At 43.3% G+C, this 27,660-nt stretch overlaps 1 protein-coding gene across 2 annotated transcripts in view; it reads right to left on the bottom strand.

Annotated features, from left to right (window-relative positions):
• The window catches only part of LOC124043660 (oxysterol-binding protein-related protein 10-like), a 91,171-nt gene that overhangs the window by 39,594 nt on the left and 23,917 nt on the right, over positions 1-27,660 (bottom strand). For both annotated transcript variants that reach the window (XM_046362463.1, XM_046362464.1), the window contains exons 5-7: positions 25,980-26,177; positions 17,233-17,458; positions 12,940-13,070 (exon numbers count right to left, since the gene is read on the bottom strand). In XM_046362463.1, coding sequence (XP_046218419.1) covers positions 12,940-13,070; positions 17,233-17,458; positions 25,980-26,177 — 555 coding nt within the window. The remainder of the gene's footprint in view (positions 1-12,939; positions 13,071-17,232; positions 17,459-25,979; positions 26,178-27,660) is intronic.

Genomic DNA, 27,660 nt, shown 5'->3' with positions numbered 1-27,660 from the left:
TACATCCACAAGTACACTTCCAATTGACTCAAATGATGTCAATTAGCCTATCAGAAGCTTCTAAAGCCATGACATCATTTTCTGGAATGTTCCAAGCTGTTTAAAGGCACAGTCAACTAAGTGTATGTAAACAGTGAAATAATCTGTCTGTAAACAATTGTTGAAAAAAATACTTGTGTCATGCAAAGTAGATGTCTTAACCGACTTTCCACAAATTTCTTGTTAATAAACGATCGTTTTGGCGTGGTTGAAAGTTTTAATGTTTTAATGACTCCAATTTTAGCGTCTGTAAACTTCCGACTTCAACTGTATATCCTTTTTTTCACAATTTAAAATTAGATTGGCTTTTGGCCCAATATAATTGCCTTAAACATTTTACTCAGTCCTATTATCGATGTTTTACAAAGAAAAAGTACAGAGAATCTATCTTTGCTAAATGTTACCACCGAGCCACGTTCAGCGATTACACCATAGAGCCACATCAATCATTCTAAATTACAAGTCTGGTTTATAATACCTGCCGTAACCTCATGGTGGCATTTGTTCGTGTTGCAATTATTCTCAGCACGCATCAAGATAAAAATGTCCCTATCCCCCCCCCCTGCATTCAACCCTGATAATCTGATAGAGATGATGTGCTGACATGGGGTGTTTAATTAATCTAGCCTCGCGTGTCACCTGATCCCGTAAACGCTGCACGGATATGATAGCGCAATGGTAATCATGAGGCTGGAATTCATCTGTAATGACAAGAATTTATGACAAAGTAATGTTATCATTTTTACATTTGAGAGGGTTATTATGATCTAGCATGACAGCTAATATGTTAGAGGAGGCAATTTTATCAATAATCTCATTCTGAATGTAAATGATCATTAAACTGTGATGATGGAATAACAAAATGTCAAAATCAAAGTTCAATGTGACTCAAACGACAGAGCGATTTCTTTGACATTGTAACTCTACTGCTCTATTAGATATGAATTTTTCCTGACCAGGAAATAGCCCTCACTTTGTGCCCTATGCTTGCACACACACACGCACGCATGCATAACCCCCCCCCCCACCCTCAAAACACACACGTTAAACTGACTATCTATCATTGATACAGTCTAGACACAATTCAGTCATACCATGTAGCATTTTAACCCAGCATTTATAAAGCATCCTCCTGGGATCTACTCAATTCTAATTCATCTCCTTACTCTGTGACCCACTTATTTGACAGCAGCACTGTTAACATTTTCAGAAGCCTTGAGTGCCCACACCCCTCTGAGCAACAGTCATGGCAATGGAATTTCACAACAGAGGCTAAATGCAATCGCATCATCATGAGTCTTGGTTTTCATGGCCATTTCATCTTTTCATTGTTAGTACCATGTGCAGGGAAATGCTTCTAAGCAGTAAATGTGATTACATACTGTAGCTTTGTAACCAAGCCAAATCATCTGCTCCTACCTTTGTATATTACATATAAATGTTCAATAAGTGCCTTTCATTTGCATCACGCAAACTGCCTTTTTTGTAGTTTTTGAAATGCTCTAAGCACAGATATGCACAGCCATCACACCACAAAAGCTCAGCATTTAACACCATAGTACCCTCCAAACTCGTCATTAAACTCGAGACCCTGGGTCTCAACTAGGTCATGGACTTTCTGACGTGCCATCCCCAGGTGGTGAAGGTAGGAAACAACATCTCCACCCCATTGATCCTCAACATTGGGGCCCCACAAGGGTGCGTTCTCAGCCCTCTCCTGTACTCCTTGTTCACCCATGACTGCGTGGCCATGCACGCCTCCAACTCAATCATCAAGTTTGCAGATGACACTACAGTGGTAGGCTTGATTACCAACAACGAAGAGACAGCCTACAGGGAGGAGGTGAGGGCACTGAGACTGTGGTGTCAGGAAAATAACCACTCACTCAACGTCAACAAAACTTAGAAGATGATCGAGGACTTCAGGAAACAGCAGAGGGAGCACCCCCTATCCACATCGACGGGACAGTAGTGGAGAAGGTGGAACGTTTAAGTTCCTTAGTGTACACCTCACAGACAAACTGAAATGGTCCACCCACACAGACAGCGTGGTGAAGGCGCAGCAGAGCCTCAGGAGACTGAAGAAATTTGGCTTGTCAACTAAAACACTTTTGCAGATGCACAATCGAGACAATCCTGTCGGGCTGCATCACCGCCTGGTACGGCAACTGCACCGCCCCTCAACCGCAAGGCTCTCCAGAGGGTAGTGCGGTCTGCACAACGCATCACCGGGGGCAAACTACCTGCCCTCGAGGACACCTACAGCACCCGATGTTACAGGAAGGCCAAAAAGATCATCAAGGACAACAACCACCAGACCCACTGCCTGTTCACCCCGCTATCATCCAGAAGGCGAGGTCAGAACAGGTGCATCAAAGCTGGGACCGAAAGACTGAAAAACAGCTTCTATCTCAAGGCCATCAGACTGTTAAACAGCCACCACTAACATAAAGGCGCTGCGGCCAACATAGAGACTCAAATCTCAGCACACTTTAACCAGTTGGATTTAGGGGGCGCTATTTTAATTTTTGGATGAAAAACGTTCCCGTTTTAAACAAGATATTTTGTCGCGAAAAGATGCTCGACTATGCATATAATTGACAGCTTTGGAAGGAAGACACTCTGATGTTTCCAAAACTGCAAAGGTATTTTCTGTGAGTGCCACAGAACTGATGTTACAGGCAAAACCCAGATAAAAATCCAACCAGGAAATGCCGCATTTTTTAAAACCGCCTCATGCCAATGACTCCTTATATGGCTGTGAATGAGCTACGAATGAGCTTACGTTTTCCACGTTTTCCCCAAGGTGTCTACAGCATTGTGACGTCTTTTTAGGCATTTCCCTTGAAGAATAGCTGTAAGGGACCATATATGGCATGTGGTCACATAGTGTCTCCCGCAGAAAACCAGAAAGCCATTTTTCCAATCGCTTCTTATGAGAAACCAACTGCCTCGACGGATATATTATCGAATATATTTGTTAAAAACACCTTGAGGGTGGATCCTAAACAACGTTTGCCGTGTTTCTGTCGATATTATGTAGCTAATTTTGAAAAAACTTTGGTGTTATAGTTGTAGCATTTTTCGGTTGATTTCTCAGCCAAGCATGGTGAAGAAACCTACAAAAATTATATTTTGGGAAAAAAGGAACATTTGCTATCTAACTGGGAGTCTCCTGAGTGAAAGCATCCGAAGTTCTTCAAAGGTAAATGATTTAATTTGGTTGCTTTTCTTATTTTCGTGAAAATGTTGCCTGCTGCCAGCAGAGCCTAGCATAGCATTATGCCATGATAAACTTACACAAATGCTTGTCTAGCATTGGCTGTAACGCATATTTTGAAAATCTGAGATGACAGTGTTGTTAACAAAAAGCTAAGCTTGTGTTTGAATATATTTATTTCATTTCATTTGCGATTTTCATGAATAGGAAAAGTTTATAGGGGTATTTATGTCCGTTGCGTTATGCTAATGCATTTGAGGCTATGATTACACTCCCGGATACGGTTTGCTCGTCGCAACTGGTTAATAAATGGATTAATGAAGGTATCACTAGTCACTTTAAATAACGGCACTTTAATAATGTTTACATATTCTACATTACCCATCTCATATGTATATACTCTATACCATCGACCGCATCTTGCCATCACTCATCCTTATATTTATATGTACATATTTGTATTCATCTCTTTACATTTGTGTGTATAAGGTAGTTGTTGTAAATTTTGTTAGATATTACTGCACTGTCGGAACTAGAAGCACTAGCATTTCGCTACACTCGCATTAACATCTGCTAACCATGTGTATGTGACCAATAAAATGTCATTTGATTTGAATCAACAGTAGGTTGCATACTCAACTGCTGTACATACTAAAGTCAACTTATGAATACAGATATGCAGAGCAATTAAACATAATTTTAATTAGGCTTGAAGAACTGCACTAGACTTATGTGCACTGAAAATAGACCATCACCGTAAAGTAATACGAGCACATCTGATATGCAAATGATGTGCAGTAATGTGTGAAGATAGAAGTCAAACAAAACATGTACCATGACTGTCCCGTGAGGATCCAGATGGGTCGGATCAGCTTTGCAATGGATGACTTTGGCCAGACCCCCTCTCGCCCACAGGGGGGAGGAGAAGGGAGCTGCTGGGGGGGGGGGGTTGACAGTTCACACACTGTTGTAAATCAATGATTCGAACATTCAGCTATCTCCCTCTCCAAATTCACACAGGAATGTGCCTTTGTCTACACAGACATTTTTCCGCTGAAACTCTAACACGTTCCAAAGCAAATACTGGAACAATATTTCTAACATAGAACGTAAGGAACGGTCAGTGGCGATCTAAAGAATAATAATGTAATTTAGGGTTGTTAGGTCACTAGGGTAACAAAGGGTTCAATGGCGATCAAATCATAGCAGAGCTTCTAGAGAGCATCGGTCTAAGAGAAGTACACAAGCGCCAAAAATTTGAGAAAGAGCAATAAGAAGTCACCATGACTGGTCATGGAATTGCCGGAGAACAGCGCCGCCGAAATTAACACCATTAGTGAGGACGTGTAAACGGTCAATTTGCCCCCGCTCTCACTCAAGACCCTATCCAGGGGCCGCTTGATCAAGAAACAAGTCCCCGGGCTTTGACTATAGACTCAGATACAAATGTTACAACGCACAAGGTAAACTACATCACAACAGCCAATTCCAATCAAACTCCGATAAGTCGATCTGTTTTCACCATGAACACGAATGACATCAGACCATTGCTAACAATCACTCCACTTTGTGGGGAATATGACCACAACTCAGAGGTATGGCAACTCAGAGGCCATACCTCGAAACAATCCTTGACGACTGCTTAACCTGTGATTCGCTAATTGATTGGGGCTCGACAATATCGCTCATCTCGCAAACGTTATTCAATGATCTCAAAAGGGCTGGGAATCCAGCTAAACGTTGTTTAAAAACATAACGATGCGACACTAAAATTTGTGGTGCCTCTCACAACACGATTCATGCAGAAACTACACTTCCAAGACGTATCGCTTGTTCACCCCGTGTATGTTACCAACCTCGACATTGAACACCTGCTACTCAGAGCAGAATTGATGGATCGTTTGATCCCACTGATGGATTGGAAAAACAACCAATTGTGGTCAAAGGGTACCAGTGTCGTCTCCACTGATCACACTGTATTCTCCAAACACTGGCTGCAACAGTCAATGAGTATCTGTCGACAGGACCCCTTGGGAAACAAACGTCTCGACACCTCTTGATGCAGAATCTGACTCAAGCTGATTTTACAATATCTCGTCACAATTTTGATAGCCTTTAGCCGCACCCTCATCCGACTCCTCCTCTGTTCCTCGGGTGATGTGGAGGTAAACCCAGGTCCTGCATGTCCTGCTTTAGCACACTGCCAACCCTGATGTCCTTGCCGTGTCTGAATCCTGGTTTAGGAAAGCCACCAAAAATTCTGAGATTTCCATACCCAACTATAACACTTTCCATCAAGATAGAACTACCAAAGGGGGAGGAGTTGCAATCTACTGCAGAGATAGCCTGCAAAGTTCTGTCATACTTTCCAGGTCTATGCCCAAACAGTTCGAACTTCTAATTTTAAAAATGAATCTCTCCAGAAATAAGTCTCTCACTGTTGCCGCCTGCTACCGACCCCCCTCAGCTCCCAGCTGTGCCCTGGACACCATCTGTGAATTGATCGCCCCCCATCTAGCTTCAGAGTTTGTTCTGTTAGGTGACCTAAACTGGGATATGCTTAACACCCCGGCAGTCCTACAATCTAAGCTAGATGCCTTCAATCTCACACAAATCATCAAGGAACCCACCAGGTACAACCCTAAATCCGTAAACATGGGCACCCTAATTGACATTATCCTGACCAACTTGCCCTCCAAATACACCTCTGTTGTCTTCAATCAGGATCTCAGCGATCACTGCCTCCTTGCCTGTATCCGCTACGGGTCTGCGGTCAAACGACCACCCCTCATTACTGTCAAACGCTCCCTTAAACACTTCTGCTAGCAGGCCTTTCTAATCGACCTGTCCCGGGTATCCTGGAAGGATATTGACCTCATCTTATCAGTTGAGGATGCCTGGTCATTCTTTAAAAGTAACTTCCTCAACATCTTAGACAAGCATGCTCCGTTCAAAAAATGCAGAACTAAGAACAGATATAGCCCTTGGGTCACTCCAGACCTGACTGCCCTCGACCAGCACAAAAACATCCTGTGGCGCACTGCAATAGCATCGAATAGTCCCCGCGATATGCAACTGTTCAGGGAAGCCAGGAACCAATACACGCAGTCAGTCAGGAAAGCAAAGGCCAGCTTTTTCAAGCAGAAATTTGCATCCTGTAGCTCTAACTCCAAAACATTCTGGGACACTAAAGTCCATGGAGAACAAGAGCACCTCCTCCCAGCTGCCCACTGCGATGAGGCTAGGTAACTTAAATTAAATTAATAAATTTGTGATAATCGAATACCTCGGCTGGCCATGCCTTCCTCCTGGCTACTCCAACCTCGGCCAACAGCTCCGCCCCCCCCCGCAGCTACTCGCCCACGCCTCCCCAGCTTCTCCTTTACCCAAATCCAGATTGCAGATGTTCTGAAAGAGCTACAAAACCTGGACCCATACAAATCAGCTTGGGTGACAATCTGGACCCTCTATTTCTGAAACTGTCCGCCACCATTGTCACAACCCTTATTTACCAGCCTGTTCAACCTCTCCTTTGTATCATCTGAGATCCCCAAGGATTGGAAAACTGCCGCGGTCATCCCCCTCTTCAAAGGGGGAGACAGTTTGGGTCCAGGGTGTTACAGACCTATATCCATCCTGCCCTGCCTATCTAAGGTCTTCGAAAGACAAGTCAACAAACAGATCACTGACCATCTCGAATCCCACCGTACCTTCTCCGCTGTGCAATCCGGTTTCCGAGCCGTTCACGGGTGCACCTCAGCCACGCTCAAGGTACTAAACGATATCATAACCGCCATCGATAAAAAACAGTACTGTGCAGCAGTCTTCGTCGGCCTGGCCAAGGCTTTTGACTCTGCCAATCACCATATTCTTATCGGCAGACTGAGTAGCCTCGGTTTTTCTAATGACTGCCTTGCCTGGTTCACCAACTACTTTGCAGACAGAGTTCAGTGTGTCAAATCGGAGGGCATGTTGTCCGGTCCTCTGGCAGTCTCTGGGGGTGCCACAGGGTTCAATTCTCGGGCCAACTCTTTTCTCTGTATATATCAATGATGTTGCTCTTGCTGCGGGCAATTCCCTGATCCACCTGTACGCAGACGACACCATTCTGTATACTTCTGGCACTTCCTTGGACACTGTGCTATCTAACCTCCAAACGAGCTTCAATGCCATACAACACTCCTTCCGTGGCCTCCAACTGCTCTTAAACGCTAGTAAAACCAAATGCATACTTTTCAAACGATCGCTGCCTGCACCCACACGCCCGACTAGCATCACCACCCTGGATGGTTCCGGCCTAGAATATGTGGACATCTATAAGTACCTAGGTGTCTGGCTTAGACTGCAATCTCTCCTTCCAGACTCATATCAAACATCTCCAATCCGGCCTCCCGGGTGGCGCAGTGGTTAAGAGCGCTGTACTGCAGCGCCAGCTGTGCCACCAGAGATTCTGGTAATCATGAGGTTGTAGATTCGGGAGTTGTAGCGATGAGACAAGATAGTAGCTACTAAACAATTGGATACCATGAAATTGGAGAGAAAAATGGGTAAAATTCACAACAAAAAAAAACATCTCCAATCTCCAATTTCTTTGCCCATGGGAGAAATATATTTTGCCCCCCCAGTTCCTTTTTCAAAAACTTCATCTAAAATTGTTGAATGGGTTTCCTGTAAACAATAGATATTATATTCATTCTCTTTTAGCCAGGTAAATACTGATCGTCATTTCTTATTATCTGCTAGGCCATTACAATTGTAACTGGCTATACTTATTTCACCACTTACCATAATGAGACACAACTTTCTATTTATCAAAATATATGTTTGTAAACGTACCATTAAAACGTAACATGATGATTGAGTGTCTATATAGCTGTACCATGATATTTGCATTGCTACTAAGTAAACCTCCAATTGGTCCACAACATTCCACCCGCTAAAAGCCCTCCTCATCCCGAGCTGGGCCGCCATCCCAATGCCCGGAAGACCACCTCCGACCCCCGCATCCCATAGCCCTGAACAGACTGGGATCCATCCTACCGAATTGAAGTAGATCAACTGTCAAATGCATTTCTATCGCAACACACACACACACACACAAAAACATCTCCAATCCAAATCTAGAGTCAGCTTTCTATTTCGCAACAAAGCCTCCTTCACTCACGCCGCGAAACTTACCCTAGTAAAATGGACTATCCTACCGATCCTCGACTTCGGCGATGTCATCTACAAAATAGCTTCCAATACTCTACTCAGCAAACTGGATGCAGTTTATCACAGTGCCATCCGTTTTGTTACTAAAAGCACCTTATACCCCCCACCACTGCGACCTGTACGTTCTAGTCGGCTGGCCCTCGCTACATGTTCGTCGCCAGACCCACTGACTCCAGGTCATCTACAAGTCTATGCTAGGTAAAGCTCCGCCTTATCTCAGTTCACTGGTCACGTTGGCAACACCCACCCGTAGCACGCGCTCCAGCAGGTGTATCTCACTGATCATCCCTAAAGCCAAAACCTAATTTGGCCGCCTTTCCTTCCAGTTCTCTACTGCCTGCGACTGGAACGAATTGCAAAAATCTCTGAAGTTGGAGACTTATCTCCCTCACCAAATTTAAACATCTGCTATCTGAGCAGCTAATTGACCACCGCTGCAGCTGTACATAGTCCATCGGTATATAGCCCACCCAATTTACCTACCTCATCCCCATACGGTTTTTATTTGATTTACTTTTCTGCTCTTTCGCACACCAGTATCTCTACCTGCACATGTTCATCTGATAATTTATCACTCCAGTGTTAATCTGCTCAATTGTAATTATTCACTCCTATGGCCTATTTATGCATTTTGCACACGATGTATATAGATTTTTTTTCTACTATGTTATTGTTTATTGTTTACTCCATTTGTAAATCTGTGTTGTTGTCTGTTCACACTGCTATTCTTTATCTTGGCCAGGTCGCAGTTGCAAATGAGAACTTGTTCTCAACTAGCCTACCTGGTTAAATATAGGTGAAATATAAAATGAATAAATAAACAATTAAATCAGAAAACATTAGTCTATCAGGTTTTCATGATTTCGAGCCAGCAGTCTCCGTGAGTGAGCACTTTCACTCCTCCTTGGAGTCATGCGATACTGTGGATAAGATTAACTTCTCTTGTTCTTCAGACACTTCTGCAACTGTCTCAGGAATCAAAGCATCAATGTTCAGAGTGGAATGGATACATTTTTCACTTTGAGGATGGACTGAAACCCCTTACAGCGCAAATAATGGAGTCAGTCGTAACACTGACCCTGTGACGCCAACTGGTGAAACACTGTGCAATATCGCCGAAAGATATTCTTGTCCAAGTTAGCAGGTACTAGAACGATTGCCAAACGCAGACGCTGTGGTGAATGGTAGGCCACAACAGCCACTGAGCGTTTTGGAGCACAAACACTAGGAGATTTGGTTGAAAGGTTAAAGCCAATCTACTAACAACATGGCTGATGACAACTCAAACAAAGGGTCCAACCTTTTCGTTTGTACCTCGAAAATTCCAGAAAATTATGTCATGGCTTTAGAAGCTTCTGATAGGCTAATTGACATCATTTGAGTCAATTGGAGGCGTACCTGTGGATGTATTTCAAGGCCTACCTTCAAACCCAGTGCCTCTTTGCTTGACATCATGGGACAATCAAAAGAAATCAGCCAAGACCTCAGAAAACAAATTGTAGTCCGGTTCATCCTTGGGAGCAATTTCCAAACGCCTGAAGGTACCACATTCATCTGTACAAACAATAGTACGCAAGTACAAACACCATGGGATCACGCTGCCATCATACCGCTCAGGAAGGAGATGCGTTTTGTCTCCTAGAGATGAACGTACTTTGGTGCGAAAAGAGAAAATCAATCTCAAAACAGCAGCAAAGGACCTTGTGAAGATGTTGGAGGAAACGGGTACAAAATTATCTATATCCACAGTAAAAACGAGTCCTATATCAACATAACCTGAAAGGCCGCTCAGCAAGGAAGAAGCTCCAAAACTGCCATTAAAAAAAACTATGGTTTGCAACTGCACATGGGGACAAAGATTGTACTTTTTGGAGAACTGTCCTCTGGTCTGATTAAACACAAATAGAACCGTTTGTCCATAATGACCATCATTATGTTTGGAGGAAAAAGGGGGAGGCTTGCAAGCCGAAGAACACCTTCTCAACCGTGAAGCACGGGGGTGGCAGCATCCTGTTATGGAGGTGCTTTACTGCAGGAGGGATGGTGCACTTCACAAAATAGATGGCATCATGAGGCAGGGAAAATGATGTGGATATATTCAAGCAACAGCTCAAGACATCAGTCAGAAAGTTCAAGCTTGGACGCAAATGGATCTTCCAAATGGACAATGACCCCAAGCATACTTCCAAAGTTGTGGCAAAATGACTTAAGGACAACAAAGTCAAGGTATTGGAGTGGGCATCACAAAGCCCTGACCTCAATCCAAAATAAAATTTGTGGGAACTGAAAAAGCATGTGGGAGCAAGGAGGCCTAAGAACCTGACTCAGTTACACCAGCTCTGTCAGGAGGAATGGGCCAAAATTCACCCAAATTATTGTGGGAAGCTCGTGGAAGGCTACCTGAAACGTTTGACCCAAGTTAAACAATTTAAAGGCAATTATACCAAATACTAAATGAGTGCATGTAAACTTCTAACCCACTGGGAATCTGATGAAAGAACTAAAAGCTTAAATAAATCACTCTACTATTATTCTGACATTTCACATTCTTAAAGTGAAGTGGTGATCCTAACTGACCTAAGACAGGGAATGTTCACTAGGATTAAATGTCAAGAATTGTGAAAAACTGTGATTAAATGTATTTGGCTAAGGTGTATGTATGTATGTATGTAAACTTCGGACAACTGTACATTAATCACCAGTTTCTCCCCAGAGGTCCAGAGGTCATCCCTGTAGTGTAGACGAAGCTAGTGCCTTACAGCTGTAGTCTTATCATACCACACCCCCTCTCGCCCACAGAGGGTGGGGTTGACAGTTCACACCCTGTTGTAAATCAATGATTAGAACATTCAGCCATCTCCCTCTCCAAATTCACACAGGAATGTGCCTTGGTCAACACAGACATTCTCCTGCTGAAACTATAACATGTTCTAAAGCAAATGCTGGAACAATATTTCTAACATTGAACATGGGCAATGGTCAGAGGTGATCTAAAGAATGTCATTTTGGTTGTTATTTTTTGATGTCATTAAAAATGTTATAAAGGAAATACTGTAACCTTTAAAATATACACAATAGAATAAAATACACAATATCCTCTACATTATGTATGAAATATGAACAATGATGAAAGTGTTTTTGTTAAGAGAGTGATGTGATCTTAGAAACTATAAGAGGAAATTGTTTCTATAACTTTGTACAAGTGAGTAGTCACCGCCCCCTTGAGTGAGGTCAGAGTGTGTCAGCCTCACAAAATGCCCCTTCTGAATGAACTGTATAAAACAATGGGTTAAGAATTAACATATCAGACTAGAAAGGTGTCGAGCTGCAGCTCACATACAAGGTGGTTTGAACTCTGAAATCTCAACGAGGTAGAGACGATAGTCACCTCCCAGACAATCACTGGTACGGCTGATTAGCTGTCCTAAGTATCTAGAAAAGTGAACTTAAAATGGGACCATTCTACTATTCCTCTCAAATCACCATAGTACGCTACTCTCATCACCCAATGGGAACCATCGACACGGCTGGCTAGCTTATCTTCAAAGAGGCAGCTTCAAGAGCGAATGGAAATCAACTCTGTAGTTCTGAACAGAACTACACCATAAACCAAGACATTTATACGTAAATACATTCATGATTTCTTACTCCAAACGGGCGGTGGTTCGTGTGCAAAGTATATGATTACTGTGAGAGTAGTTTCTAAATGTATCAAAGTATTATGTCTCTGTCCCTCTCTCTCGCCCTTCCCATCTTTTTTGTAACAAGCCGCCATATTGTGTCAGTGCGCTAGGGACCTGATTTAATGTATTAAGTGTGTATGTTTATCCTGTGTTACCTTTTAGTTAGCTAGCAAATAAATAATTAAACCAATTTGTGTAGTACGGAATCATAAGGCTGTTTTTTTTACATACGCAGGTTACAGCTGTTCAGAATGATGATATGATACAAGATTATGATTAATCCGTTGACTGTTTATAAATGTGATAGGTAAAGACATTTAGAGTTTAAATCGGGAGATGGTAACTTTTTAAAGAACCGCTCTCGTGGTGCCCCAATTCCTAATAAGTTAATTGTTAGGTGATTAATTTAAATGCGTAACAATTAAACAAATAACAGTAATCAGATTCATGAAATTAAAGTCACGACACTTCTTTAAACATTCATTATGACTCTAGTTGTCTCTGGGACCCACTACACAGCAGATCCTCTGAGACTATATCCACTCCTTGCTCTGACGCAGGACATGACTAAGGTAAGGTGGGGACATACTCAGAATTTTTCAAAGATGCTGTTCAAAAGCACCACATGACGAAAACATGTGTACAGAGATGCACAGGGACATCCTAATAGGTGAGTTTACTGCACATGGAGAGTAATTATGATTTACACAGAGCGAGAGAGAGAATGATAATGAGACCGAGAGATAATGAGAGAGAAAGTGAAAAAATGAATTATCCCCTTACCTCAGCACCATGGGCAGGGCTTTTTTTCCTGAGGGCTGGGGAGGGCTCGGCAGAACGTAGAGGGGTTGGGCCGCCGTTCTTCAGGTGCTCCCCCGAGGGCAACTTTGGTACACTCCACACAGGAACACCATCTGCAAAGGGAGCATATGAGAGGGTCAGAACCAACTGATTTCTAACCACGTTTAGGGGGGTACACTGACAGCTGGGATCTATGAGCAATTGGCCAGATCTCAAGCTTCATTGATTTGTATTGACTGATATTGATTGCTCTGCTATGAGGTTGTTGTTGCAGAGAAGGAATTCAGGAAGGAGATGGTAGTGAGGTTGGGGGGATCTCGTGACCTATCCACATAATTCTCTATTTCTTTTCTCAATCAGATAAGCTTTTCCTTTCTAACACAAAACAACAGAGATAAATATCGGATTGGCTCACCTGGATCACCCTCATATCCCTATCTGCCACACAGAGACAACAGGAAATTAAATTTGAGTGCATGTCTGACAATGGACTTGCGGCGCTGACATACAGAATCTGACTCAAAAGGCCGTATGGCTCGGCACTCAAAATGAGAAACAAAATGTACTGTAAGAGCCTGCAGGACTGGTGAGCAATCCTTGTCCTGAGGGTCACCAGCCTGGTTGTTTTGTTGCTACTATTTTGTGAGAATATTTGCTTGTTGTTGGAGGTTGATTAATAGTTTTCTGTTGTAGCAGTGTTAATCTGAAGGCCGTGTCTTTTCATTTGACAAGGTGTTTTGTGTCTTTCCACAAAAAGGTCTAATTGAAAACACCATTTACAGGACTGCCGCAAGGAGGCTATAGAATATGGGAAGGAATGAAAAATTGAAGAGAGAGTAGAATAATCCCATTCTTCCACTCAGGGACGAGAGTGTGCAGTTTGCAAAATCATAGGACGAATCAAAGTGGAACAATGCATTCTGACGGTGGTCATTCGTAAAATGTGTTTGATATGAAATAGACCTGCATACTGTGTGAATACATTTAGGAGATTAACAAGTTACGTCTTTGTGTTGCGTTTGTGCCTATGATTTGGAGGTGAAAAAACGTGTGATTTTTTTTGTTGGTTTTAACACAATTCCTGACTTCCCAGAAATCAAGGACTAGAAATGGATCGGATGAGGTAATTGTAACCAGTGTATTGTTCCACTTCCACCTGCATGTCATTCAGTGGCCACCTTCACACTACGTGTGTATTGCTAAATCTTCGGAACATGATCCATCAGCGACATGGGACCGTTTCAGTTGTAACACTTTTGATGAGCACAAATAACTGACCAAATGAAAGACCGTGCAATCAAGACACTGCAAATAGTGTCTTGAGATGCTTAAGCTCTGCAGGGCCCACCTTGAAATATGATTCAGGTCTATAGTGTACACCCACACAAAGCTCAGCTACTTGTCTAGTATGCAGCCTACCTAACGCAAGTCTGTGCGATCAAAACCCTGCAAGTAGAGTGCTGCTAAGGAACCTGTTTCCAAGTTGCATTACAGTTCAAATTGGGTTAACGCTAATGCACCCGCATCGCTCTACCCTCTCGTATCCATTATTGAGGGACCAGTTGTGCTGAGTCGACTGGCGAGGTGCCCAGGGTCTTTCTACCTGACAGAGTGCTTTGATACCGCCTTCCAGGCAGGCTTCTGTTGATTTGACAGGCAGAGCCCTCAGTAGTGTGGGCAGGCAAACCATGCTGTAGCTGATGGTATCCTCCATTAAACAAAATACATGCACATAGGGGATAGTTCTGTATAAGAAGTAGCAGCACTGCTGAGGTCCAGCATTTTGCATTGCTGAGGTCCCTGGTTTGTTGCATTTTCTCTACGTAATGTATTAGTTAAAGGAACAAAAATAAGAGGAGACAGAAGTAAATGAAATATCTTTGTACAAACATAAAACATTAAATATTTTCTTGATGTGATGAAATTAGGGCTGTTATTCTATAAGCAGTTATGCAAATGTTATTCAGGATGACCATGATAGAGAGATAGGGATTGTAGGGAGAGAAATAAATACATTTTTAAAATATTCACTGCAGCTGTCCATTCTTATGGGGAGAAGGAAAAACATACATTTGAGCCAGGAATTAATCAGTTTGTCCTCCCCGATGTGGCAGTCAATGAACAGCTGTGAGCATAGCAATGGGAGTCCCACAATGAAGATGTTGCACGACCAGAAATGGAAGCAGCACCTAAAACAGTGTGTTTCATTGAAAACAGGCATGCATGTGAAATGGGTTGTGTTGCAAGCCAGAGGTATTGTATGGAAAACATTCATGCACTACACGTTTACAATGGCCTTCCATTACAGGGCTTGAACCTCAATGCTCCTCATTTGCGCTGTTTTACCCACCCAACTCTATGCCAATTTCCCCTCCTCCCATACAAGTCAAACGCATTCAGCGCTCTAATTCATTTCAGGTCTCAGTGTGACATGCCATTTGATTTGCCCCTTAGTTCCATTCTAATAGAGACATGGCACATATGCTAGTTCTTTCACGGTGGGGATAAACTCTTGGCCAGGCAATTCATTCCTTTATGGATTGTGATCTCCAAAAAGGAAACGCTCCACATTAGGCATTTCAAATAAGCCGCCAGCAAGCTGTTTAGAAGTGGGTGCACGAGGACAAAGAGAGCAATGAGCAGCCAGATCCTCCATGACGTCACTGAGTAGGCAGCCCAATATAAAGTACAGGGTTTGTGGAAGTTCCACAAAGACCCTAAAAGCTCCAGGCATACAGTACTCACAGGGCCAAACGGATTCAAAGGGGGTGGTCCATTGCGTTCGAGCCCTGAGGGACCGTGCCAGCCAGCCAATTCGTGGTCCGACCTCATGCTTGGCGCTTTTCGGGCGCCATGCAACAACGTGACCCTGCCCATGCAGTGGGTGAGGCAAGGGTTGGCCCAGGACAGTGTGGAATGGATTTTGACCCCCCGCCCGCCCGCCCAACACTCCAGTGCGCCACAGTCCTAATCTGGAACACATCCATGCCAGTGCCACCTTCATCCCGGTTACCCTTAAACCCAACACCCAAAACAACCCTTCTAGGGCGTGGGGTGTACATGCCGGAGCCGGGGTACAGCAGGTCCCCCACAAGACGACGCATTGTGAGCCAGGCAGCGGAAAGAAACTGGTTTGTACTTGCGGCCTGGCGGTCCCACTCCACACCACCCCCTGTCTGACGTACAGGGCAGGGTGACTGTTAGGACATAAATAAGGAGAACACCAGAGGAGAAGACATAAGGAGACAGAGAAACAACCTCCATCCCAACCCTCATTCCCACCCAAATCATTACATCTACTTGCACCAGAGGGAGGTTGGTTGTCCATAACTACTGCTCTAGAGTCAGCTTCAGCCACAACCTTATGCCAAATATAACCATGTATTTGAAAGATTGGGAAAAGCTGGAAGGTTTTCTTGAAAAAAAGGGGGCGAATTCTAACTTCCACTGAAGTCAACTTTTCAGTTAGTCTTCAGACATCAATGCATCTCCGAGTGAAATTGAGACTTAAGTGGAAGTTATGATTCACCCCTTAGTGCTGATCCAGGGAATTGAATGATCAATATGGGTGGAGAAAGCGGAGTCTATAGCAGGACATTAATTGAGTAGTACTTTCCACCTTCACCCATCCAAGCAAGTCCTTTTATTGTACATTCCAACACCCATCAACCCACCTCTATGCCCAAGAGGGGCCATAGACATACATGGAAGCACCCTAAGGCTGCAAGAGTTTTGCTTTGAAAGATCTTTATTGGATCCATGTTCTGGCACAGAGAGGGTTAACATGGCAGATAAACTGAGTTGTAGGCACCTTTGTGTATTTGGCATAGATGAACTCCAGTGGAAACTTTCAAGTGCATAGTTGTATTGTAGTAGTCTCTTTCATACACACATTCAAACATGACATGCACTGACTAAGGGACACAGATAAATGCTTTTGTTAACCTGTTGTAAACCATATTGATCATAAATACACACATAATTATTAGTTTAGGAAGGAATAACACCAATGCCATTCATCAAGACACAACAAAACAATTAAGGAAATACATACAACATCCATAAAACAAGAACCAAAACTACAAACTATGAAAAAACAACACGGATGCAACATTCAACAACATTTATGACAGACACTCAAGTTCAAGGTTCCGGTTAGATAAGGACAAGGGCCACAATCCACCTCCATGATCATGTGGCCCTTGCTGCTGCTGTCGGGGTCTGGAAGAGGGGACGGGGCCAACGGCAGGAGGGGGATGCCCGTGGCACACTCACCGGAGGGGGGACCGCGGGTGTGGTTGGGCTGGGAGGCCTGGGGCTGGCTGTGGGTTTGGGTCTGTTGCAGGATGTTCAGACACTCTCCCAGGCAGCTCAGGGTGGCGGCCGACGTGGCTTTGAGGAGCAGGAGGTCCTGGTCCAGGCAGGAAAGGTGTCCTCGCGTGGGGAGGGACTCGATGGACTGGACCAGGTTCTTCTGTTGACCCTCTGCTTGGCTCACCGCCTGAGGGAGGACAGGACAGAGTTAAAAGGGTTTGTGTCCATTTCAAATCAGAGTGGAGGGTGTTGGAGAAAATAGTGACCTTTTAAATAGATTGAAATCATGTGTTTGACTTGAAGAGCATACTCATTGACACCAACAGTGATCTTCTGATAATGAACTAATAAAAACACCTTTTCAGAGTAAGTTTCACATTTAGATACAATACATTGACACATTCATGTACCTCCTCAACTTTAGCTTGCCCTCCTCAACCTTAGCTGCCAACGTTATCAGTGACTAAACGTTGAAGAGGTCATATCTGACCGATGAATAGAGGATTATGTGGAATACGTGTTCTGCAGCTCTTCTCTCTCTCCCCATGTTGTTATGTTCTAGTTTCTGTGGGAACCGCTGCAGCTGCTCCCTCAGCAACAGATGCACTGACCTCACCGCGACCCTGAGAATGCCAGGGCAGCAGACACAACAAACTTTACCTTGGGAAATCTCTACGAATCAGCCTAGTGCGTTTCTATTAATATTGCTACATGCTCGGGAAATGCTCGCCAGAATATGCCGGATGTTGCTAAATAACCAGCTTCTGAATGAAGCCTCGGTAAGTTGAAAATGATGAAAACCTTCATATTTGGCTAACTATTCCTTTTAATATGAATCATTCCTTATGAATTGAATAAAATCAGTTTTGACTAACTACTGAGGAAATCAAAAAAAGGTATTGTGGTTTTCCCCCCATGAGTCATAGATTCATGGGGATCCCTGTATGGGGAGGCTGAAAAGGACATGAAAAGCCTGTAAACCATAGTGAAGGTTCTAGATAGTGGCTACTCTATGGGTATTTATTTTATCCTGCAATTGGTCACTATTACTCCTGACCACATGTATATATTAGTATCAATTTATATTGCTACTGGTCACCATTACTGCTGTTTACATGTGCCTTCAGAAAGTATTTGCACCCTTTGTATTTTTCCACATTTTGTTGTGTTACAGCCTGAATTCAAAATGGATTCCATTTATTTTCTCTCTCCCCCCATCTATTCTACACACAATACCCCATAATGACAAAGTGAAAAGCTGTTTTTAGAAATGTTTTCAAATGTATTGAAAATGAAATATGGAAATACAGAGTCAATACATGGTATAATAATTTTTACTGCTCTAATTACGTTGGTAACCAGTTTATAATAGCAATAAGGCACTACAGGGGTTTGTGGTATATGGCCAGTATACAATGGTTAAGGGCTGTATCACTGTAAATTTGTTATCGGCACTGACCTGTATATATCTTCCCATCTTATTCCCAATAGTTATACTATTGTGATATTGATTACTGAACTGTTGTGTAGAGCATGCAAGTTAAGCATTTCACTGTACTTGTGCATGTGACAACACTTGAACTAATGCATCTGGGTTGTTTATCATGCTTTAAATATTTCAGTGAATTAATATTGTATAGCTTCCCAAACACACAGCAGCCCACTCTTCAATGGCACATATGTTTTTTTCGCTGACTGACAGATTCAGTGAGCCATTACAGCCAGGGTTATATTGTGGTACTTCCACTGATACGGAATAAGTAGCTAATCCAACTACAATACAAACAGAACAAATGTGATGTTATTGATAGGACTAGCCTCTGGTAGATGTTTTTTTACAAACAATGAAATGAATCAGTGACAAAATGCTTTTATATGGGGACTGCACTGCAGTTCTACGTTCTCCTTCAAAAACACCTACGACTGACCCGCAGCAGGTCACCATATGTGAGTTAAGTAGCTGCAGGTCAGTGGATCAGTTGTAAAACAACTCAAATCCATCCCACCACTCAGACAGAAGCCCTGTGTCCTAAAATGAGGAGTGAGCCCTGACTTTCACTAGGATTAGCATGGGTTTAGTGTATAGAGGCCAATGGTGTATATAAACCCCGGACTGCTGATGCTCTGTATGGCCATTGAGCGGCTTTGAAGCCACTGGTCGGCCATATTGGCACTCCCCAGTCGGAGCAGTCCTCCATAGGAATGAATAGAATTCTACTGTATCTCAATTAAATGTCTCAAGGACAAAATTACATGTATTTAAGTACAGTTGAAGTCTGAAGTTTACATACACCTAGGTTGGAGTCATTAAAACTAGATTTACAACCACTCCACAAATTACTTGTTAACAAACTATTGTTTTGGCAAGTCGGCTAGGACATCTACTTTGTGCGTGACACAAGTCATTTTTCCAACAATTTGACAGATTATTTCACTGTATCACAATTCCAGTTGGTCTGAAGTTTACATACACTATGTTGACTGTGCCTTTTAACAGCTTGGAAAATTCCAGAAAATTATGTCATGGCTTTAGAAGCTTCTGATTGCCATCATTTGAGTCAATTGGAGGTGTACCTGTGGATGTACTCAGCCTCTTTGCTTGACATCATGGGACAATCAAAATAAATCAGCCAAGACCTCACAAAAAAATTGGAGACCTCCACAAGTCTGGTTCATCCTTGGGAGCAATTTCCAAATACCTGAAGGTACCACGTTCATCTGTACAAACAATAGTACACGAGTATAAACACCATGGGACCACGCAGTCGTCATACCGCTCAGGAAGGAGACGTGTTCTGTCTCCTAGAGATGAATATGCTTTGGTGCGCAAAGTGCAAATCAATCCCAGAACAACAGCAAAGGACCTTGTGAAGATGCTGGAGGAAACAGGTACAAAAGTATCTATAGCCACAGTAAAATGAGTCCTATATCGACATAACCTGAAAGGCCTGTCAGCAGGGATGAAGCCACTGCTCCAAAACCGCCATAAAAAGCCACACTATGGTTTGCAGCTGCACATGGGGACTAAGATCATACTTTTTGGAGAAATGTCCACTGGTCTGATGAAACAAAAATAGAAATGTTTGGCCATAATGACCATCGTTATGTTTGGAGGAAAAACGGGGGAAGATTGCAAGCTAAAGAACACCTTCCCAACCGTGAAGCATGGGGGTGGCAGCATCATGTTGTGGGGGTGCTTTGCTGCATGAGGGACTGGTGCATTACACAAAATATATGGCATCATGGAGGTAGGACAATTATGTCAATATATTGAAGCAACATCTCAAGAGATCAGTCAGAAAGTTAAAGCTTCGTCAAAAATTGATCTTTCAAATGGACAATGACGCCAAGCATACTTCCAAAGTTGTGGCAAAATGGCTTAAGGACAACATATTCAAGGTATTGGAGTGGCCATCACAAAGCCCTGACCTCAATCCTATAGAAGATTTGTGGGCAGAACGGAAAAAGCATGTGCGAGCAAAGAGGCCCACAAACCTGACTCAGTTACACCAGCTCTGTCAGGCGGAATGGGCCAAAATTCCCCAACTTATTGTGGGAAGCTTGTGGAAGGCTACCTGAAACATTTGACCCAAGTTAAACAATTTAAAAGCAATGCTGCCAAATACTAATTGAGTGTATGTAAACTTCTGACCCAATGAGAATGTGATGAAAGAAATAAAAGCTGAAATCAATCAATCACTCTACTATTATTCTGACATTTCACATTCTTAAAATAAAAGTGGTGATCCTAATTGACCTAAGACAGGACATCTTTACTATGATTAAATGTCAGGAATTGTGAAAAACTGAATTTAAACATATTTGGCTAAGGTGCATGTAAACTTCTGACTTCAACTGTACTTTCTTGTTGTACTTGGGGACAATAACATTAGTCGTCTCTAAATTACACCAAGGAAAATGTTATGTTTTTTTATTTAGCTCACATAATATAATGTAAAAGTATACATCCAGAGAGAGAGAGAAACAGAAAGAGGGAATCGTAAGAGAGAGAAAGGACTACAAGGAGAAAGAGATACAAAGGACTACAAAGAACCAGAAAGAACCAGGAGTCCAGGGCCATATAGCATAACAGTATTTCCTACAGAGCCAATACAGTATGCTGCATTGCTGCATCCATCTCATGTGGCAGACATGAGACTTCACACTCACGGTTGATTCAACATGACCTTGACATAGACAGAGAGAGAACAAGAGACAGACAGCCCATCAGTAAGAGATAGCCTGACTGAATTAGGCCAGTCTCCCTCGGTCAGGGACCAGGCCCCTTACTGAGGCCTACAGCCAAAGATACAACAAAGACTGTGTCCACCAGGGGTGGCCTCTATACTACAAACCTCTGCAACAACATCCTTCAAAATGGTGACTCACAATAACAATTCCCAGCGAGTTGTATACAGGAGTATGCACTTTGTATACACAGCTCATCTCTTTGTCTTAAGACTCCAGAGCAAGGACACAGAGGGTCCACAGGAGTGGACCAACTAAAATAGCCCGGTCCAAAACGACCACCAGTGTGGAGGTAGAAGCGGCGCAGAGACTGAAACTGCCTCCCTTCGTTTCCCACTTGGAGAGACGATGGGTCTAGAAATAAGCTGACCCGAACCATTGAGCCATGGCTGCCTAAATGCCTAGTGGTGCTGCTCTACTCAGGGGGAGTCCAGGTGTCTGATGGGTTCACGTCAGCCAGTCGTGACAGGCAGCACTGCTGGAGTCAAGTCATGTGGTCTAGTCTCCGAGCTGGTCGGATGGTGATGGAGCCTGCGAGTGAAAGGCAACAGCATGATGGCAGCACTCCCAGTGTTCACATGGAGGATGTGGTGGATGTCATCCGGGGGGGGTTTGATGCCTAGTGAGTGTTAGTGTGCCGTGTTTCCATAAGACTGAGCAGAGCTGTTGGCTCATGTAGAGATTTACTGGGGTGTGATATATGCTACTAGTGTTTACTACTACAGCCCACCAAGTCACAGCTACTTACAACTACACTAAGCAGCAGTCTACATCTACAACATACCAAACCACTGCCATTCTCATGGGATTTCAGACGTATTTGACCAATTGATTATCTTGTGTACCAAATGATTATTACAGGAGCTAGGAAAGTTAATTTAATCACGAGTGAAAGTTTGAGCCTAATCCTATATGTAGCAAAAAATATTGATGAGATGCCAATGGTGTGACAGTGACAATAGATGTTGCAAAGACAACACAAACTAATCTGGAACCACTGTCCTGTGTCATCTCATAAATCTCCCAGTAAGCAGGGCAGGACAGCGATGCCACCTCTCATCCCAGAGCCTCTACGAAGGTGTATAAATCTGCCTCCAGGCCCCAGCTCCATTCCCTCTCTGTCACTACCTGGACTGGTGCCAGCCCCCTTTATGGGACTTCATTTCCATCGTGAACAGAAAGGCAGCACAATAACATACAGATGAGGTGAGGAGGAGTGGGAGAGGTTGAGGGAGAAAATGGAGGGACGCATGGAATGAAAAATCAGGCCAAGGAAATAGGGGAATGTTACAGGGCTGTTATTGGGCAGAATGCAGGTTAGCATAACATTGAAACAGCATAGAGAAAGGAAAGACAACCCAGTTTCCTATAATATAAGTCCAAATTCAGAAGGGCCCAAAGAAGTGTTTGGGTTTTTTCAAAAGCAAAATTTCAGGTAACAAGTCTACTTTCCAAGTGGTGAGAAATGTTGCCACTCCTGCAGTAGTTCCATGTTTTTTTAAATACACCCTATCGTTCTCAGACAAGATCTCATATTAAACCGTTATTTTCAGTGTTGAGTGACGCAGCATAGGGCATCTGATCTGATTGAGTAATTGAAAGGGCATTATGAAAAATTGGCAAGAATGTCAAAAACCTGTAGTGCTGATCGATTTACCAAAATGTTGGTTATTTTTCCGTTCATTTTCTTTTTTTTACAATTGACAAATCGGATCTAACCTTAACTGTGCAATGTAGTAGGGAGTTGTAGTTTCCAACAGGCCAATATTTTACATAGTTTAGCGCATAAAACATGGTAATTAACAACCATAATCCATTGCGCATATATTTATCCTGTCTGTTTTTTTACGCTTGCTACGGAAGAGAAAAGAACGCGCAATCGCGAGGTGATAAAGAGAGCAGCTGTTGCTTCGCGAGGTACCTCTACCTGAAAATACATGACCTAAGTGATTGATAGCTGGTATTCAGCTGTCATAAAAGTATGCAAAATAGTGATTGTCAGACATCTCGATAGAGCTGCTGCCTATTCTGAGATGACGTGGAATGAAAAAATAATGTTTTAAAAAAATGTACAAAAATGAAATATTTTATTTAAGTAATGTGAATAAATAATAAGCAGTAATGGGCAGTCACTACCATCATGGGACATAAATTGTTTTATTCTGTGTTGTTACAGAATAAAACCCGCATAATGCATTTTTTAATTTTTTTAATAATCGAACCGAAACTACCTAAAAAAATAAATAGAAAACACTAAATCCCTCAGCACCAAAAACCTTCCACAGTCTGGTTTGAACACAATGCCTTTGAGGACAAATACGAGAGCTATAGTTTCACGAGGTGCCGTGGCTCCGTACTCCCCTCTGTTCATATTAACTAGCTGAGTCCCTGTCGTTTTAGGTGATCCAATTCCAGCAAAAATGTTATTACATGACTTACTTGCTATCCTGCTAGCCGGTGTACTATTCAACAATGCCCTTTTTAGAGCTCCAGGTTTCTGAGAAACTATACAAAGCCACCTTGTTCCAGAAGCAGAGCCTCAAAAGAGAGCAACCTTTGCTGTTGGCTCTCATACCTGTGCATCGATACGGTGTCCGGTAGCTACAATAGGAATGATATATTCTGAACATTCCTGTCCTTTACCCAGTGTCTCAGAGAGTGAATGGGGGGGAGCAATGGCACAGCGCACAAGTGTGTCCACGACCAACACACCATACACCATGCCAGTCTTGTCCTGGAGGCAGAACTAAGCGTTTTCCCCCCTAGATAGGCCAGCTGCAAAATTGGCTATATCGTAAAAATTCATGAAAACAAAAATGTGCTTTTTCGTCTTAAGGTTAGGCATTAGGGTTAGCAGTGTGGATAAGGTTCGGTTTTAAAATGAGGTTTTATGACTTTGTGGCTGTGCCAGCTAGGGATCACTCTGTAGAGCTGCCTCCAGAACAAGATGTATGACCAAAAAAAAACTCTAACCTGCAAATAATTCAGGGCGAAGACATAATAAATGAACAAACATAACAAAGCCGACATTGTTCTAAAGATCAGAGTATACACAATCTATCACTCATTCCAGTAATTTCCCATTTTACCCGATGTACCTACCGACGCTCCTGAAAAAACATATTAGTCCTACTTTTTGCAAAGATTAGACAAAAATCTGTTTCTCGTCTGATACTAGAACACGCTTTGTCATCGGTTTGGGAAGTCTTCCCATCAGCTGAAATGTCTTCAAGTCATCTTATCTATATAATTCAGCAGACAAGTACACAGCCCACTGACAATAGCAGGAACAAAACTAGACCGCTAGGGATAACTAAACAAAAACCTAGAAAGTCTTTCCAGGGCGAAAAACAGAAATTTGTGAATGAATGCATGTGAGCAATAGCCTGGTTAACCCAGATTGAATGCTGTGCTCACAATGATAAGTGCAGTGTTCAGTCTGATTTAACCAGGCTATCCGAGCATGAAGGCAGAGCAGATGTGGACCAGGCTGTGGCCGGAATTGGCAGCTTGGCAACTCCATGGGGTATAATTGATACAGTACAGGGCCCGCTTAGCACAGTCTGACACATAGAATTTCCCCTAAAGAAAGGAGACATACAACAAAGTACAGAGTGCGTTTTGGAGGATGACTAATGGCAATCGGAGGGGTTCTCAGTCACGAAAGTACTACTCCAAAATGTCCATGCAAATCAATGCCAAATTCCGCAATTGGTTACTCAACCATTTTAGCAAACACTGGAATTACCGGTATAATGCTCTTTCACCCTCTTCACTCCATAGGCACACCATCAGCTTGCGCAGTGTTTCCCCAAACTCGGTCCTAGGGACCCCAAGGGGTGGAGGTTTTGTTTTTTAACCCTAGCACCACATAGCTGATTCAAATAATCAAAGCTTGATGGTGTCATTATTTAAATCAGCTGTGTGGTTCTAGGGCAAAAGCCAAAACGTGCACCCCTTGGGGTCCACAGGACCGAGTTTTGGAAACGCTGAGCTAGCCTTTTAGCTAGCTTTCCCCTTTGTCGCATGCCATTTTAAGCAGTATGGATATATACAGAGAAATGCCAAGCCAGCTAAAGCTACAGACATAGAGCGCAGTGCAGTCATTGTTGATAGGGTCAGAAGCCTAGGCCCAACATTTTTTGTTGAACTCGTTGCACCAACGGCCAACCTGAGGGTAAGCAGAAACACTGAACACACAGGACAAGAAATATGGTGCAATATGAAAATAAGTTGTTGGGGTCGATGTTGTGGTCAATTTAAAATGACAGCGTCATGTACTTCGAACAGAAATATTCCCTATTGTGTACATAGTGTACATTTAAAAATCCAAACTCCACGGACGCCAATCTGTCTGACATTGTGATGAATTTGGCAGTCTCCCTAGCGCCTACGACAATGAATTATCAATACAGCCATGATGATGTCATCACAGAGGGACAGTTTCAGGTTCCACCCACCTCTTTGACCTCCAGTAGTCGGCCGGGATACTGGTTCTTGGCCCGTCGAGCAGCGGCTGGGGACTTGTGGTGGGTGATGGTCACAATGTTGCTCGGTGTGCCCGGGCACGCCAAGTGCCTCTGGATACCAGGCGATGAGGAGGTTGGTGGGAGGTGGGGGAGGAGGGAGACGCTACGGGACCTACCGGAAGACGAGCCCTGAGAGAGAAAGACACAAAAAAAAAAGTGTGAGGGATATGTGAACTGCCACACCACTCAGCTACTTCCTACTACTATTTTCATATTCACCTGTATCCTATGGTTTGCGAGTCAAACCAGGGGGGAAAAAAATGGGTTTAGCCTTCTTGAATAAGATTGGGTACGATATGAAAGCCATGTTGAGACCTATGCCTGACGACGGACAGCAAACCGAAGACTGCACCTTGTGGTTTCCTTAAAAAGGTCCACATTTCAGTCGTATGAGAAGAACCGTGACTAAACCTCAGCCTGGGCCTCCTGTTATTACAAACCCCAAACAAAAACCAGAGCAAAAGCTACCACCTTCCCAGTGAACTCAACTCCTAAATTAGCTTCAGGTTATTTCCCTCCTGGCAAGAGCAAATAAGGTACGTAGAGGTGAGCGAACAGAAATTTAAGAAGCCATCAACCAAACTTAAAAAAGTGGACCTTTGCCTTCGGTCTTCTTTATAGCTCTACACCAACAACAACAAAAAATCTAATCCGGTTCTCTCCTTCCTTCTGTCCCTCTTTCGTCTCTCCATTTCCCTGCCCTGTGTATACTGTCTGCCATGTCTCTCAGTCGGAACCCGTCGGAACCCTCAATCAATTTACAGCAGTTCCAGAGAGACAGCGCCCCTCCACCCTGGATACCAGAGGCCTGGGCACAGCACAGCACATTTGAGAGAGAGAGAGAGAGAGAGCAGAGGTAAGATAGATAAATAGATCAAATAAACGACTGCCTCCCTGAGCACTGCTCACCAGAGGAGAAACAACTCGGCTTCCATTTTGGAAGCAGCAATTCTCACTCCCAGGACCACAGAGCCATAATAGTCACAAACGGAATAAGGCACATTGTGACACTGCAGGAAAGTGCAGGATACTTTATTTCCCAATGGCCGTAAGTATGCATGTGAATCATTCATATTCTCACCCTAACGACGTTTCAAATCGCGAGACGGCAGCTTTCTGTGAGAACAAGACCATGAAGCTACAGCAGTGAGTAAATCAGGGGGGGGGGCACTCAGCATTTAGATGTGTCCAACAGCAGCTCAGGTCTCTCCTCTCTAAAACTGGCACAGAGTTGTAGGCGTTTCAGAAAACTGCAACAGTGAGAAGATGGCAGAGTCATGGAGACAGAGAGGGAGCAAATGAGGGGTAATGAAAACGAGTACTGAACCCAGAGAAAGAGAGAGAGAGAGAGAGCAAATGAGGGATAATGAGAACAAGTACTGAACCCAGAGAAAGAGAAAGAGAGAGAGAGAGCAAATGAGGGGTAATGAGAATGAGTACTGAACCCAGAGAAAGAGAAAGCGAGAGAAAAAGAAAGACAGAACCACCTGTATCACTGAAGCTGGGAGAGGAAAAGTTACTGTCATGCATGGCTAACGTTAGCTAGCAGATTTTACCGGGCTAATGTGACGCTCCATTAGCCATTACAGGATAGGTACTGTTTGTGGAGAAG

This window comes from Oncorhynchus gorbuscha, linkage group LG09 (assembly GCF_021184085.1).
Source record: "Oncorhynchus gorbuscha isolate QuinsamMale2020 ecotype Even-year linkage group LG09, OgorEven_v1.0, whole genome shotgun sequence".
NCBI lineage: Eukaryota > Metazoa > Chordata > Actinopteri > Salmoniformes > Salmonidae > Oncorhynchus > Oncorhynchus gorbuscha.
Note: the sequence above shows the minus strand (reverse complement) of the source record. Positions and strands in the feature narration are given on the sequence as shown.